General features: G+C 52.3%; 1 protein-coding gene across 1 annotated transcript in view; it reads right to left on the reverse strand.

Annotated features, from left to right (window-relative positions):
* The window catches only part of SEPT12 (septin 12), a 99,917-nt gene extending 83,490 nt beyond the window's left edge, over nucleotides 1-16,427 (reverse strand). Inside the window, exon 1 of the mRNA XM_015419409.1 lies at nucleotides 16,278-16,427. Coding sequence (XP_015274895.1) covers nucleotides 16,278-16,332 — 55 coding nt within the window. The 5' untranslated portion in view covers nucleotides 16,333-16,427. The remainder of the gene's footprint in view (nucleotides 1-16,277) is intronic.
* Nucleotides 16,428-16,560: the final 133 nt, after the last annotated feature.

Below are 16,560 nucleotides of genomic sequence, written 5' to 3' on the forward strand. Positions count from 1 at the left end.
GCGGTTCTCTCACGAGCTCAAAAGAGTGCTTTCAGCCCCACCTGCCTCACAGGGTGTCTGTTGTGGGGAGGGGAAGGGAAAGGAGATTGTAAGTCGCACTGAGACTCCTTTGGATAGTGAAGGGCGGGGTAGAAATCCAATCTCTTCTTCTCCCCCCCCCCACGCAGTCCTTCATCCAGGACATAATATTAATCTATACCCAACTTGGCGGGGACCCAACTTGGTCTACGGCTTTTGTCTCTCTTCCCTTTTATCCTCACAAACAACCCCGGGAGGTAGGGCTAGGGTGAGCGGGTATGACTGGCCCAAAGTCTCCCAGCAAGCCTCCGTGCCACGAGCGGGGATTCGAACCTGGGTCTCCCAGCTACTAGTCCGACTCCCTAACCCCTGAACGAAGCCGTAAATGGAGAGGATGGCCCGTAGCGACACGGATACGCTCTGGCTCCCGTTTTGCGACCGAGGCGGCCGCTTGCGGAATCACTGCAGACTCAGGAACCGGAGCAGGCCGAGGGTGCTGTGCAAAAATGGCCAGGATCCCCGACGACGTCTCCCCTCCCGCCTCCAAAACCAGAAGCAGGGCCCGGTCTTCGCCTCACTCAGAGCCAACCTTGCCGCCAGTGCAACCCAGGAGTGCTCAAATTGCTCCTCCAGCCAGCTAGCCCAAAGGTGAGCGCCTGTAATTACACAGGGCGCCCACATTCCTGGGCACGGCTAGAAGAGAATTCCCTTCCCTTCTCTTGCTCTCTGCTTGAAAGCGGCCTGCGCCGCCCCTCCACCTCCACTGGTTTCCAACAGCCTGGAAAGAGGGGAGCCAATCTGATCAACCTCCATCAGCGCCCTCCACACTTTCCAGAAACTTAGGGGACGAGCTCTGGCATGCTTACTGAGGAAGGAGGCAAAGTCATATGGATAGTCTGCACTTCTATACACTGTTGCAGGTATGCGATGATTAAGAACATCAGAAGGGCCCTGCTGGATCAGACCAGGGGTCCATCTAGTCCGGCATCCTGTCTCACATAGTGGCCTCAACCAGTTCCTCCGGAGGGCCAACAACAGGGCACAGAGGCCGAGGGCTTCCCCTGAGAAGAACATCAGAAGAGCCCTGCTGGATCAGACCAGTGAAGGTCCATCTAGTCCAGCATCCTGTCTCACATGATGGCCAACCAGTTCCTCTGGAGGGCCAACAACAGACAGGGCAGAGAGGCCAAGGCCTTCCCTTGAGAAGGACATCAGAAGAGCCCTGCTGGATCAGACCAGTGAAGGTCCATCTAGTCCAGCATCTTGTCTCACATGATGGCCAACCAGTTCCTCTGGAGGGCCAACAACAGGGCAGAGAGGCCGAGGCCTTCCCCTGAGAAGAATGTAAGAAGAGCCCTGCTGGATCTAGGGCTGCCAAGTGGGGGCGGGGAAACCCCCGCTTTGGAGGCCCGATTTCCGCCGTGGCGGAATCGGGCCCCAGGGGGAACTCCACCCCCCAAAGCTGCGCCACGTCACTCACGTTGGGGGCGTGGGGCAACAGAAAACAACTCCACACCGCCTTTCGCAAATCAAAGCCAAGAACCTTTTCCGCTCCCACACTGCCCTGCGAGCCGTAAGAACATCAGAAGTGCCCCTGCTGGGATCACCCCAGGGGTCCATCTAGTCCAGCATCCCGTCTCACACAGGGGCCAACCAGTGCCTGTCTCACACCAGTTCCTCTGGAGGGCCAAACAAGGGAGGCACAGAGGCCGAGGCCTTCCCCTGGTGTTGCCTCCTGGCCCTGGAATTCAGAGTCTTAGTCCCTCTGAACGTGGTGGTCCCCCTCAGCCACCATGGCTAGTAGCCATCGACAGACTGATCCTCCCTGAATCTATCTAATCTTCCAAAGTTGTTTGTTCCTGTGGCCATCCTGACGTCCTCTGGCAGCGAATCCCACATTTGAATCACTCTCTGTGTATAATAGTGGGGAAATGGTTGTCAACAGAGGATGAGGGCTGAAATTAGTTCCCACAGAATATCTGCTTTCATAGGGGAGGGGGAGGAAGAAAAGAGGTACCGTAGTTCCTCGTCCTCGTTGCCATGGAAGCTCGCTGGGTGACCTTGGGCCTGTCACATGTCCCCAGCCCAACCCGCATCACAGGGTTGTTGTGGGGATAAAATGGAAAAGAGGAGAACAATCTCAGCTGCTTTGGCCCCCACCGGGGAGAAAGGCAGAGTAGAAATGAATTCGCTGCCGAAGCGAGCACACAAATGAATTAAATAAGGAATTTAAAAAACGAAGAGACACTTGAACTTATGTGGCGGTTGTTTGCTCATATCTCAGAAGCTGGAGGAGCTGCAGGATATTTGACTTCGCTTGTTTACAGCCTGCCTTTCTCGTGAAAACGTGACACAGAGCATGCCTTCAACATTCAAAGCACTTTGCATTTGTGACTTCAGTAACCCATACGAGAGCCTGTAAGACGGGGACCCCCAACACGGTCCCCTTGGGCACCGTAACGTGCGCCACAATTCCACCCAGTGCCCACCAAGTGTTTGTGCAAAGTGGGTGGGGACGCGCGGGGCTTTTCCCCAGCAAAACGTCTGATTGGCTATTTGGGATTTGATGGGCTGTTCTGATTTTTCAAAACATCGCTTTGGCAGCAGCTGCCGCCACAGCACAAGAGTTTTCACGGTGTGACTGAAGGTAAGCTGTGGCCGCAGCCATTTTGTGGCTGTCTCCGCCTTCTGCGGCAGCCATTTTGTGGCTGTTTCCGCCTTCTGCGGCAGCCATTTTCTGGCTGCCTCCGCCTTCTTTGGCAGCCATTTTGATTTTGTGGCTGTCTCCGCCTTCTTTGGCAGCCATTTTCTGGCTGCGCCCACCACACAGTTCCAGAATTTCAAAGGTGCCACGCAGGTTCAAAAAGGTTGGGGACCCTGCTGTAAGACGTATCTGTATCGCTCTCCCTATTTAGCACACTCAGACGGGGAGAACGGCCAATGGCACCAAAACTACACAGGCCCGACAGTGTCCCAAGGAAAGAGACACGGGGTACGGTAGGAAGGCGTTTCCTTGAGAAAGAAAGTTCGCAGAGATTTTTGCAAGCAAGCCAAACCACGAGAGCAGCCGGGTAGAAAAGCCCTAGTAAGCACTGATAGTCAAACTGACCTTGGAGAAAACACCTTCCCAGACAGAAGCAATGGAGCGTGCAGCAGTTTCCCATCGATTTAATGCACTGATGTAAAGGTTATTCTGGGCCCGCTTCTCTCACACATATACAGAGGTCTACCTTTGCCATGGGAGGACAGCATACAGTGCCTGGAACTCGCTACCTGACATCCGTTTTAATTGCAGATGATGAGGACTGAACCTTCTGACACACAAAGCCCATCCTTCCACCCCCCGAGCTCGATTAAGATCACCGCTGCTGACATTTGCTGTACCCAATGCGGAGTCAGGCCACTGGTCCATCTTGTTCTCCTCTACTCCGACCAGCAGCGTCCCTCTGGGGTTTCAGGCAAAGACAGGTCTTTTGCAGTCCCATCTAACAGAGACCTTTTCCTGCCACACCCAAAGCTGGAGACACACCCCTTCAGAGCCTGGCAAAAGAGACCCAACAGCTATCTTTCCCGGCTCGACGAGCTGAGATCCACTGAGTTGGAGATGCCAAGGAAAGGACTGCAAAAACCCTGGGTGGAAGACAGCCACACCTTTTTTTAACTGGAGGGGGGCGGGTAATTTATTTTTGTTGTTCAGTCGCACAGTCGAGTCTGATTCTTCGCGACCCCATGGACCAGATCACGCCAGGCCTTCCTGTCTTCTGCCGTCCTCTGAAGTTTGCTCAATTTCATGTTCGTTGCATCTATGACACTAACCATCTCATCCTTTGCCGTCCCCTTCTTCTTTTACCTTCACTCTTGCCCAGCATCAGGGTCTTTATGCGGGATGTCAAAAGTGGGAGGGGGGAGAGAAGCAGCTTTCTGCCCCGGTCTGAAATTGACCAGCCCGCTGAAACTGACTCGAAACCTCAAAGTCCCGCGCAAAACAAACACAAGAAACACAACAAGGTTTTCTGGGAAAGGGAAGGGAAGGAAAGGGAGATCGGAAGGCCTGAGCCAGAAAATAGGGGTGGGGCGACCTGGGTAAGACTCTGCTTGGGTCAGGGTTCCTGCAGAAACGGGGCCAAGTCAAAGGCAGAAGGGGAAAGAGGTTTTAAAAAACGGAGGAAAGCCGAGAGGAAGGAAAAGGTAGCAGAAAGGAAAGGGACGAAACGAAGGTGTTGAGGAAAGGGGACATCTCGGGAAAGTGGGAAGAGAAGAAGAAAAGAGAAGAGAAGAAAAGACAAGGGTTCGGAGTGACCGAGAGAGCGCTTGGCCTCCTGCTGCCACCACGTGAGAGTTACCTATATTGATGTAGCCGTACTTGCTAGCTATCCTGTTGGCTTCGGGGAGCCCGCCACTTATCCTCACCGCACAGGGGCTGGTGTACACACAAGTCCTGCAACTGCTGGGCATTACCCCCCCCACTTGCTCTGGAACTTTTGATTAAATTAGCTGCCGCCCCCCCATGGCCCCCTCCCCCCCAAAGTCCCTAGCTACGGGGCTGAGTCCAACACTCTGTGTCACACAGGGGCCAAAACCCAAGTGCCATCAGGAGGTCCACCAGCGGGGCCAGAACTCCAGAAGCCCTCCCACTGTTGCCCCCCAAGCACCAAGAAGGCAGAGCATCACTGCCCCAGACATAAGAACTGAAGAGAAGCCATGTTGGACCAGGCCAGTGGCCCATCCAGTCCAACATTCTGGGTCACACAGGGGCCAAAACCCAGGGGCCATCAGGAGGTCCACCAGTGGGCCCAGAAATCCAGAACCCTCCCACACTGTTGCCCCCCAAACACCAAGTATACAGAGCCTCACTGCTCCAGACATAAGAACAGAAGAGAAGCCATGTTGCCTCAGGCCAGTGGCCCATCCAGTCCAACACTCTGTGTCACACAGGGGCCAAAACTCAGGGGCCATCAGGAGGTCCACCAGCAGGGCCAGAACTCCAGAAGCCCTCCCACTGTGGCCCCCGAAGCACCAAGAAGACAGAGCATCACTGCCCCAGACAAAAGAACATAAGAGACCGAAGAACGGTACGCTCCTTCTACCTGGGATGGTCGCAGCTTCGGGAGGGACGCGCATGGAGGAGTGAGGGAGGTCGGGGACACCCGCCTAGCCAGCCAGATCAGCCGAATCAACCCTGGCGCTCAATGGGGTGACAAGAGGTCGCAGCCAGATCGCCCTCGCATCCAGCACCAAGAAGACAGAGCCTCACTGCCCCAGACACAGTGTTCCCTCTACAGCTTGTGGCTAATAGCCACTGAGGGACCTCTGCTCCAGATGTTTCTCCAATCCCCTCTTGAAGCCCTCGATGCCTGTAGCCGACACCCCTTCCTGCGGCAGGGAACTCCTCGTGTCAATTACTCTGGGTGAGGAAGGACTTCCTGTTACCTGTTCTAAGCCTTATACCTCACTGAGCTTTGGCCCTAGGAATGCCAACCTCCAGGCGGTGGCTGGAGATCTCCTGGATTTACAACCGATCTCCAGTCCGCCGAGATCAGTTCCCCTGGAGAAAAAGGTGGACTCTTATCGCATTACACCCTTCGGAGGTCCCTTCGCTGCTCAAACCTCGTCCACCCGAGGCTCCGCCTCCCCAAATCTCTGGCAAGGTGTTGCTTTACAAAAATGTCCAGTTTACTACTCTTAACGATTAAGACTATAATTGAATAGGTGATGTCATTTGGAATGGCAGGCTTAAATGTAAATTCTCTGTTGAAAAATACTCGAGGGAGCCAAGCTGCTGTAAAGTTTGCCTCCGTAAATGGGATCTAATGACTGAATTCTCACAATTTAGGGCACATCCGTCTCCAGTTCTGACATATTTATTACCCATGTTGCTTTCCCCCTCTAGTTGAACCCAAACAGATGATGATAACCAGAAACCGAGCTTGTTATTCTTTTGATCTGTTAAAAAAATATCTTCACCATTTTGCAAGCTAATTTAACAAGCCGCCCTCTCTCTATATGTATAACTATGATCTGTAATTCCATTTCGATGTATCTGAGGAAGTGTGCGTGCACACGGAAGCTCACACCTTGAATAAAACTTTGTAGGTCTTAAAGGTGCCGCTGGACTCCAACTTTGTTCTATTGCTCCAGACGAACATGGCTGCCTGCCTTGATCTAGAAGAGGAGATTGGATTTATACCCCACCCTTCACCACCCGAAGGAGTCTCGGAGCGGCTTACAATCTCCTTTCTCTTCCCCTCCCCACAACGGACACCCTGTGAGGCAGGTGGGGCTGAGAGAGTTCTATCGAGGACTGCTCCCAAGAGAACAGCTCTGAGAGAACTTGTGACTGACCCAAGGTCACCCAGCTAGCTGCATGTGGAGGAGTGGGGACTCAAACCCGGTTCTCCCAGATTGGAGTCCGCGCTCCTAACCGCTACACCAGATTGGCTCTCTTGTGATCTGTCAGCGTTGTCGAGAAGCCTCACAGTCCCCTTCTGACAGTCTCGCTACTGAATGCCTGCAGGCCATACAACAACGCGTGAGCCGGAGGCTAAAAAACTGGGAGCTAGCTCACACCAACTCAGCTTAGAGGGAACACTGCCTGCAGCGGGTCTAGGTCGTCTCCCCCCCCAGCACAGTCCTTGGGTCCCCCACTCAAAAGGGGGCTTGTTCTCGAACTCTCCTGGATAGGGCAGTCCCCCGGGAGGCCAGGCACGGCCTCGGCCTGGGCAAGACGGTCTCCTGCCAGCGCGTCTCTCTTGGCCCCGTCCTGCTCCAAAATTTCCCTTAATTACAATCTGCGAAATGCTGAAGTCGAGATCCTGCCACACCGACAGCTGGTAATTGAGAGCTCCCCTCCGCCTTCCCCCTTCCTGTCTTCCCAGAGACAAGCCGGCGATTGTCAGCTTTCCACCCCCTGGCAGCCACCGGCTGCCTCCTCTCCCGGATAAAACTGTGCTTTAATGTTATGGCGGGGCCAGAGGAATTAACCTGCATTTCAGCCCCGACGTTGTGTGCACAACAGCTGCTCTCCAGAGCGACCGGCTGCCGAAGCTGTGAGTTTCACTCGCTGCAAACCAGCCAGTCTGGGCTTAGCGGGAGCTACGGATGCCAACCTCCAGGTGGGACCTGGATAAGACCAAGAGAGGGAAAGACTGAGGGGTTGTAAGCAGTGTTCCCTCTAAGCTGAGTTAGTGTGAGTTAGCTCACAGTTTTTTAGCTTCCGGCTCACACATATATATATATTTTTAAGGAGCTGCGGTGGCTCAAGTGGTTAAGACACTGAACTGCAGGCTGTGGAAGGTCAGTAGTTCAGCAGTTCGAGACCCGGGTGTGCCGCATGATGGAGTGAGCTCCCGTCTCTAGTTCCAGCTCCTGCCAACCTAGCAGTTCGAAAGCAAGAAATTGCAAGTAGATAAATAGGTACCACTTTGGTGGGAAGGTAACAGCGTTCCATGTGCCTTGGTGTTTAGTCATGCCGGCCACATGACCACGGAAATGTCTTCGGACAGCGCTGGCTCTTCGGCTTTGGAACAGAGATGAGCACCGCAATCCTAGAGTCGGATTCGACTGGCTTTCGGGCAAGGGAACCTTTACCTTTACCTTTTACACACATTTTTGCCTTCGCTCAGGGGAGATGGCTCCAGAGCAAACTAATTTATGCAGTAACCAAATCGCTCGCTCACAACTTTAATGCCAGGAGCTCGCAAAGTAGGGTTTTTGCTCACAAGACTCCACAGCTTAGAGGGAGCACCGGTCGTAAGTGGAGAGCTCAATGAACGCGCCAGCCCAACGTGCTGCAGCGGTGAAAAAGGCAAACCCTGTGTTTAGGGATTATCAGGAAAGGGACTGAGAATAAAACGGCCTCCAGGGAATGTCTCCTGCAAGAGTCCATAAGTAGTCATTGATAAGACCTGGGATTGCGGCACGCTCAGATAAAGCAAATGTTGTGAAACGGATTGTTTACATTGCGCAGTATTTGTTAGCGTGTGAGCGATAATAGGAGAAAACTTTCTACAGAATTATTACAAGTAAACGTTTTTGAGACTTATCTTTATCGCTGAGCAGTTGGGTTAGAATGGATAAAAGGAAGTCCTTCACCCAAAGAGTGATTAACACATGGAATTCACTGCCACAGGAAGTGGTGGCGGCTACAAGCACGGACGGCTTCAAGAGGGAATTAGATAAGCATATGGAGCAGAGGTCCATCAGTGGCTATTAGCCACAAGGTACAGATAGAGGCTCTGAGGCAAGTGATGCTCTGTCTTCTTGGTGCTTGGGGGGGTCAACAGTGGGAGGGCTTCTAATGTCCTGGCCCCACTGGTGGACCTCCTGATGGCACTGGTATTTCTGGCCACTGTGTGACACAGAGTGTTGGACGGGATGGGCCTTTGGCCTGATCCAACATTGGCATCTCTTATGTTCTTATAAGAGGGAATTAGATAAGCATATGGAGCAGAGGTCCATCAGCGGCTATTAGCTACAAGGTATAGATAGGGGCTCTGGGGCAAGGGATGCTCTGTCATCTGGGGCAAATGATGCTGGGGAAAGTGAGCAGAGGTCCATCAGTGGCTAATAGCCACAAGGTATAGATAGGGGCTCTGGGGCAAGGGATGCTCTGTCATCTTGGTGCTTGGGGGGGGGTCAACAGTGGGAGGGCTCCTAGTGTCCTGGCCCCACTGGTGGACCTCCTGATGGCACTGGTATTTCTGGCCACTGTGTGACACAGAGTGTTGGACTGGATGGGCCTTTGGCCTGATCCAACATTTGGCATCTCTTATGTTCTTATCGGCTCTCTGTTATTCTTGTCACGGATGTTGTTTTTGGAATTCCTCGGCCTCCAGGTGATCGCTGGAGATCCCCTGGGGTCACGACTGATCTCCAGGCGACAGAGATCGGTCCCCCTGGAGAAAACGGCCGCTCTGGAAGGGGGACTCTAGGGCACTGTGCCCCACTGAAGTCCCTCCCCTTCCCAAGCCCCGCCCTCCTCAGGCTCTGACCACAAAATCCTGAGGTCTTTCCCGACCCAGAGCTGAGAACCCTAGCCGATAGCGTAATGCCCCCTGTATAGATCTATGGTGCGGTCTCATTTGGAATGCCGTGGGCAGCTCTGCTCGCCGTATCTCCAAAAGGACATTAAAGGTAAAGGTCTTCCTTGCTCGAAAGCCAGTCGAGTCCGACTCTAGGGTTGCGGTGCTCATCTCCGTTTCAAAGCCGAAGAGCCAGCGCTGTCCGAAGACGTTTCCGTGGTCATGTGGCCGGCATGACTAAACACCAAGGCGCATGGAACGCTGTTACCTTCCCACCGAAGTGGTACCTATTTATCTACTTGCAATTTCTTGCTTTCGAACTGCTAGGTTGGCAGGAGCTGGAACTAGAGACGGGGGCTCACTCCGTCATGCGGCAACTTGGGTCTCGAACTGCTGAGCTATTGACCTTCCACAGCCTGCAGTTCAGCGTCTTAACCACTTGAGCCACCGCAGCTCAAGTTTAAAAGGACATTGCAGAGCTGGAAATGCAGAGGGGGACGACCAAGATTATTAGGGGGTTGACGCACCTTCCCTAGGAGGAAAGGCTGAAGAGTCCGGGACTTTTTCGGTTTAGAAAAGGGACAATTAAGGGGGGGAGTGGGGTACATGAAAGAAGTTTATAGAATTATGCATGGAATGGAGAGCACTGACAAAGAGAAAATCGTCTCTCGCTTCGGAAACCCTAGAATTCGAGGTCTGATGGGCAGGAGAATTCAGGACGGAGAGAAGGAAAGACGACTTTACAGGGAGAGTGATTAAAATGTGGGGTTCGCTGCCAGAGGATGTATTGATGGCCACAGGAATAAACAGCTTGAAAAGGGGACTTGGATAGATTCAAGGAGGATCAGTCTATCGAGGGCTACTAGTCGTGGTGGCTGAGGGGGGAACCTCCACATTCAGAGGCACCGAATCCCAGAGCCAGGACGGAGGCAACATCAGGGGAAGGACTCGGCCTCTAGGCCTGCCAAGTCTCCCTGGCGGGGGGGATTCCCCCGCCGAAAGGGCCCCCAATCCTCCGGTCCCGATCCAGCCGGTGGGGGGAACCCCGCCCCCACAGTGGCCAGATCAGGCCGATGTGCCCAGCGAGTTGATGTCACCCGGAAGTGACGTAATGATGCTGGGCATGTCGCCGGGCGACGCTCTAACAATCGCCCTGAAAACTCTATGGTACCATAGAGCTTTTAGGGCGATTGCTAGAGTGTCGTCCTGCGACGTGCCCAGCGTGATTACGTCATTACGGCTCAGCTCGGGAAGGATGGGCTCCAGAGCGAACTAATCGATGCAGGAGCCAAATCGCTCGCTCACAACGTCAATGCCAGCAGCTCACAAAGTAGGGTTTTTGCTCTCAAGGGCTCCACAGCTTAGAGGGAGCATCGACCTCCAGAGAGACCCGGCTGCTTCCGGGTATCACAACAAATGAGGGGGGTTGCAGTATGACATAAACCAACACAATAGAACTACTGCAAATAGTGCAAATCATGCAAATTCTAATTTGTATTAATGCAACAATATTGAATCCAATCCATTGTACACTTATGTTTTACAGAAAATAAGGACGTCACAAGACGAAATGAAGACGTCAGCAGATGAAACTGGACGAACTCCCCCGGAGTTAACATTCGTTTCGAGGTGTCTTTTTCATACATAAGACCTCATACAGCTGTGCATCCACATGAACACGGATCTTCCAAATTGGACTTTCCTTTGTTCCTATACGTTTTGAAGTTACTCACAAACAGCTCTTAGCAATAATATCAAAACCGGGCTGATCAGCCTTACCAGATGTTCTTTCCCCACCCAGCGGCTGGTCTTCAAAGGTACACTGCCTCTGAACCTGGAGGTTTTATTTGTTCTCATAACAGCATTCCATGAATGGGGAGGGGCTGCGGCTCAGGGGAAGAACGTCTGCCTGGCACGCAGAAGGTTCCGGGTTCGACCCGGGGCTCATTCTCTGGACGCCAGGAACTTTAACGTGGCTCACGTGGGAGGAGTCCCAGGTGGATTTCACCCTGTTATTGTGTCTTAGAAGATCCCATTTCCATACTTGGAGAGCCAGTTTGGTGTCGTGGTTAAGTGCGCGGGCTCTAATCTGGGAGAACCGGGTTTGATTCCCCACTCCTCCACTTGCAGCTGCTGGATGACCTTGGGCAAGCCGTAGCTCTGATAAGAGCTGTTCTTGAAAAAGAGCCGTTTCTGTTAGAGCTCTCTCAGCCCCACCTACCACACAGGGTGTCTGTTGTGGTGAGGGGAAGGGAAAGGAGACTGTAAGTCGCTCCGAGACTCCCTTGGGTAGAGAAGGGTGGGGTATAAATCCAATCTCTTCTTCTATTTCCATCTTGGGAAAGGTGGGGGTCCAAGATCTCTGCAGTTCGGTTCTCCGGAGCTCATTGGAGCCGGGATAGAGACACTCACGGTCTGTTCGGAACCGTGAAAAGCATGGGGGGGAGTCATCTCCCGTTCGGTTCAAACCCCGGCCACCCCCCTCAAATTCCACCTTCCAAAGTACACACTCGAAAGGGCCCTTGGCGTATCAAAAGAGCTCCCCCCTTACACAAACTGATTAAAGTACACAGAGCCACAGGGGTAGAAACGCTCCCCTCGGCTATGCGCGCACACCCGCCGCACCCCTCTAGGCACACAGCAGGGTGGGAGGCTTGGGCCCCAACTGGCGGCCTCGGTCACGCCCAGACCCAAGGGTCCCACGCTAATAAAAGCGGTGATCTAACTGGAGACAGAGTTTACTCGAGATTAGCCGCTTGGACCTGTCCGTAACAGGCTGGATCCTGCGGAGGCTCGCCCGCCGCCACCAGGAGTGGCTTATCCATCTTCGAGGCAGTGGCGGAAGGTTCCAGCGGGTGCGGAACTCACCCTAGGGTTGCCAGCCTCCAGTTGGGGCCTGGAGATCTCCCAGTATTACAACAGACCTCCAGACAACAGGGATCAGTCCCCCCTGGAGAAAATGGGGGACTCTGTGGCATCGTGCCCTGCCGAGGCCCCTCCCCAACCCAAACCCCGCCCTCCCCAGACTCCGCCCCCAAATCTCCAGGTATCTCCCAAACCGGAGCTGGCAACCCCAACTCACCCACGGGACCCAACCCCAACGTTAGCCATGGATTATATGAACTGATAATAAAGTATGAGAGTGCCTCTGGGCATGTGCAGAGAGTATTCCTCCTTACTTCCCCCCCAAACTGGTATGGTACCACCAAACAGGGCTGCGTCAGGAAAAACAGGCCTCTGCCCGACAGTATAAGGTAAATGTAAAGGTTCCCTTGCTCGAAAGCTAGTCTCTAGGGTTGCAGTGCTCATCTCCGTTTCCAAGCCGAAGAGCCGGCGCTGTCCGAAGACGTTTCCGTGGTCATGTGGCCGGCATGACTCAACACCAAGGCGCACGGAACGCTATTCCCTTCCCACCGAAGTGGTCCCTATTTATCTACTTGCACTTTCTTGCTTTCGAACTGCTAGGTTGGCAGGAGCTGGAACTAGAGACGGGAGCTCACTCCGTCATGCGGCACACTCGGGTCTTGAACTGCGGAACTACTGACCTTCCACAGCCTGCAGCTCAGCGTCTTAACTACATTAACGGGCCAAGTGGCCCGCTACAGAAACTGCAGAAGGGCTACTTGGCGCTAAAACATGGTCATCATCGGAGGTGGTGACAGGGATCCGGGGGAGGCAGTGAACATAAGAACATGAGGGAACAGAAGAGAAGCCATGTTGGATCAGGCCAGTGGCCCATCCAGTCCAACACTCTGTGTCACACAGTGGCCAGGGCCTCCTGTGGAGAAGAGCTGCCTTCACTCTTCTTTCCTGTGCCATTTCCCTGACCAGAAATGCCACACCTGAGGCAGCTTTTAAGTCCAGGAGAGGAGAAGGAGGAGGAGGAGGAGATTGGATTTATACCCCGCCCTTCACTCGGAGTCTCAGAGCGGCTTACAAGCGCCTCTCCCTTCCCCTCCCCACAACAGACACCCTGTGAGGTAGGTGGGGCTGAGAGAGCTCCCCCGAGGACTGCTCTTGAGAGAACAGCTCTGAGAGAACTTGTGACTGGTCCAAGGTCACACCAGCAGCTGCATGTGGAGGAGTGGGGAATCAAATCCACTTCTTCCAGATTAGAGTCTGCGCTCCTAACCAACTACAACAAACTGGCTCTTTAATGGTAAGAAGATGGGCTCCGTTTGTCTCTTCCTCCCCTCTGAGTCTTAAAGCAACGTGGGGAAGGTTCTTCTTATCAAAGAAACAGCATAGAGGGGGTGGGTCTTGTTTGTTTCGGTGGTTGTTGTTTTAAATTCACCAGTGGCATGGGCATCATCCATACTACATGCCTTTGGCAGCTTTTTGCAGATAAAATAGCGAGTGGGGCCTCAAATCTTCCCCATGTCAACAGTGCCTCCCCTGGTATTCCTTTAAGCTCTGTAGAGGGGAAAAGGCAAATGACAAAAAAGTAGTGTCTTTTCCCCCCTAAGAAGACAAACATCATATGGGTACTGTCTTTTTCTCCTAAAAAGATAAACATATTGGTACTGTCTTTTTCCCTTAAAAGACGCACATCACACAGGTACTGTCTTTTAATTCCTAAAAAGACAAACATCATATGGGTACTGTCTTATTTCCTAAAAAGACAAGAAACATATTGGTACTGTCATTTCCCCTGAAAAGACGCACATCATACAGAAACTGTCTTTTAGCCCTAAAAAGAGAAACATCATATGGATACTGTCTTTCCCACAAAAAAACAACAACACATGGGTTTTTTCCTAAAAAGACAAACTTATTGGTACTGTCTTTTTCCCTTAAAAAGACGCACATCATACAGGTACTTTCTTTTATCCCTAAAAAGACAAACAACATATTTTTCCCCTTAAAAAGACACACATCACACAGGTACTGTCTTTTAATCCCTAAAAAGACAAACATCTTTTGGGTACTGTCTTATTTCCTAAAAAGACAAACAACAGATTGGTCCTGTCATTTTTCCTAAAAAGACGCACATCACACAAATACTGTCTTTTAGCCCTAAAAAGACAAACATCATATGGATACTGTCTTTCCCCCCCAAAAAAGACAAACAACACATGGCTACTGTCTTTTTTCCCTAAAAAGAAAAACTTATTGGTACTCTCTTTTCCCCTAAAAAAGACACACATCATACAGGTACTGTATTTTATTCCTAAAAAGCAAACATCATACGGGTAGTGTCTTTTTTTTCCGTAAAAAGACAAACAGCATATAGGTACTGTCTTTTTTCTTTAAAGTCCAAAGAACAAATGGGTTCTGTCTTTTTCCTTAAGAAGACAAACAGCAAACAGGCACTGTGTCTTTCCCTCCTGGAACTAAAAGCGACTGCCATTGGGGATATTTCTAGGGAGGAAAAAGCACCAGGAGGGAAAGCGAGCCCCGCCCTTCTCCATATCAGAGCTCCCTTGTGAATCGTGACAACTTTTTAGGGCCAAATAACACAAGGGGAATTTTGATCAGCTGAACCCCCGTGACACATGTAGTCCCAGGTTACAGAGCAAATGAGGCTATCAAAGCCAGAGGTTACGGCAAAGGGCTTCAAGGAGTGTGCATCCACACTGTCCTTCACAAACAATTAAAATTCTAGCAACCCAAACCCCACACCCAGAAAAGCTAAATCCTGTTCTGCAAATGGAGCCCCTCAGCACAATCTCCTCCACTTCACTTTAGTCTGAAAACTCACCGGTTTGCGGTGACGACTCCTCTCGAAAGCTTCTACCCTGGAACTCTTATTGGTCTCTAAGGTGCCGCTGGACTCGAACCCGGTTCCTCTACTGCAGACCCACATGGCTACCCACTGGGACCGCCTTCACTCCTTTGCATAATGTATGCTCCTTTTGCAAGCCGGGGGAAGGGACCACAACGGATGTGGAATACTATAATCCAGTGATGTCGAACCATTTAGAGACCGAGTGCCCAAACTGCGACCCAAAACCCACTTATTTATCGCAAAGTGCCAACACGGCAATTTAACCTGGATACTGAGGTTTTACTTTAGAAAAAACAACTCATACATTAACTTAAGATGATCCAAACAAAGTAAGGAAAGGAATCCCAAATGTTTTCATTTACTTAAAATTATTTGGCAGAGAATGATGGTCTGGGCCTGGCTGGGGCGATGGCACGCGTGCCCACAGAGAGGGCTCTGAGTGCCGCCTCTGGCACCCGTGCCATAGGTTCGCCACCACTGCTATAATCTCTCTCCCAAGGATTGGAAGTCTTATTCAGACACCCTGGATCCATCAGGCCTTCCTCACAGACTTTCAGGCCTATCTGTGCATTCAATGAGGACTAGAAACTAGCCCTCGGAGAGTCGTGGGAAGTTGAATCTGGAATCCAATCAGTGCTCCCTCTCAGCTGTGGAGTCTTGTGAGCAAAAATTCTGCTTCGTGAGCTGCTGGCATTAAAGTTGCGAGCGAGCGATCGGGCGGCGGCCTAAATTAGTTTGCTCTGGGGCCCTCCTCCCCAAGCCGAGACAAAAAGGCATGCGCCGGAGGCTTAAAAAACTGTGGAGCTAGCTCACACTAACTCAGCTGAGAGGGAACCCTGTGCCCAATACTGTCCTTTCTGCTCCCAAGACTTCATACCCCGTGCCCAGCCCTCGCTGCCAGTGTCCAAGGCAGAGGTCCTCCACAGTCCTCTTTGTTTAGAAGTTTATGCAAACCTAGCAGAACTTTTACCCGGAAACACACGTCCCAGCCAGTGTTCCCTCTAAGCTGAGTGAGTGTGAGCTAGCTCACAGTCTTTTAGCCTCCGGCTCACACATCTTTGTCTTCGCTCAGGAGGGATGGCTCCGGAGCAAACTCATTTATGCAGCAGCCAAATCACTCGCTCACAACTTTCATGCCAGTGGCTCCAGAAAGTAGAATTTTTGCTCACAAGACTCCACAGCTTAGAGGGAGCATTGGCACACCCAGCGTGTGTCAGGGGCTGGCGAATGTCTCAGATCCACAGGCTACAGAGTGACACATCCCGTCCACCCGGTCAGATCTGGGTGCCTTCTCCTCAATCAATCAATAAACCTTTAATGGCATATACAACATTAAGATCAGAGACAGAAGACTCCTTCGTGTCATCGTTTGAACAAGAGCCACCCCGCCCCTCTGGCTCCGCAGCTAGGCCCCGGGGGGCAAAAGTCCTCCAGAGAAACCACACCGACCCCTCTGGGGGGTGCTTCGCCCCCCAAAGCCACCCACTCACCCACCCACCCCCTTTGCTCACCTTCAAAGTCGGAGAGAATCCCATCCAGATGTTCCTTGACAGACAGCTGGGACATCTTGGCTCGGGAGGGGGGCCGTCCTCCGGGACCAGGGGGGCCCGGGTTGGTGGGGCCCGGCCCAGCCCAACTTGGTCTCCCTTTCTCTGGGACTCCGGCTGCCTCTGCGCAAGAAGAAAGAAAGAGAAGTTTTGGGATGGGCTGGGGACCGGAAAAAAGGGAACAAAGGCAGGGCGGGAGGAAAAACAAAGCGGGGGGGGAGAAAGTTCTTTAAAAGTCACACTGGGC

The sequence above is a fragment of the Gekko japonicus genome, unplaced genomic scaffold (assembly GCF_001447785.1).
Source record: "Gekko japonicus isolate JY-2015 unplaced genomic scaffold, Gekko_japonicus_V1.1 scaffold513, whole genome shotgun sequence".
NCBI classification, from domain to species: domain Eukaryota; kingdom Metazoa; phylum Chordata; class Lepidosauria; order Squamata; family Gekkonidae; genus Gekko; species Gekko japonicus.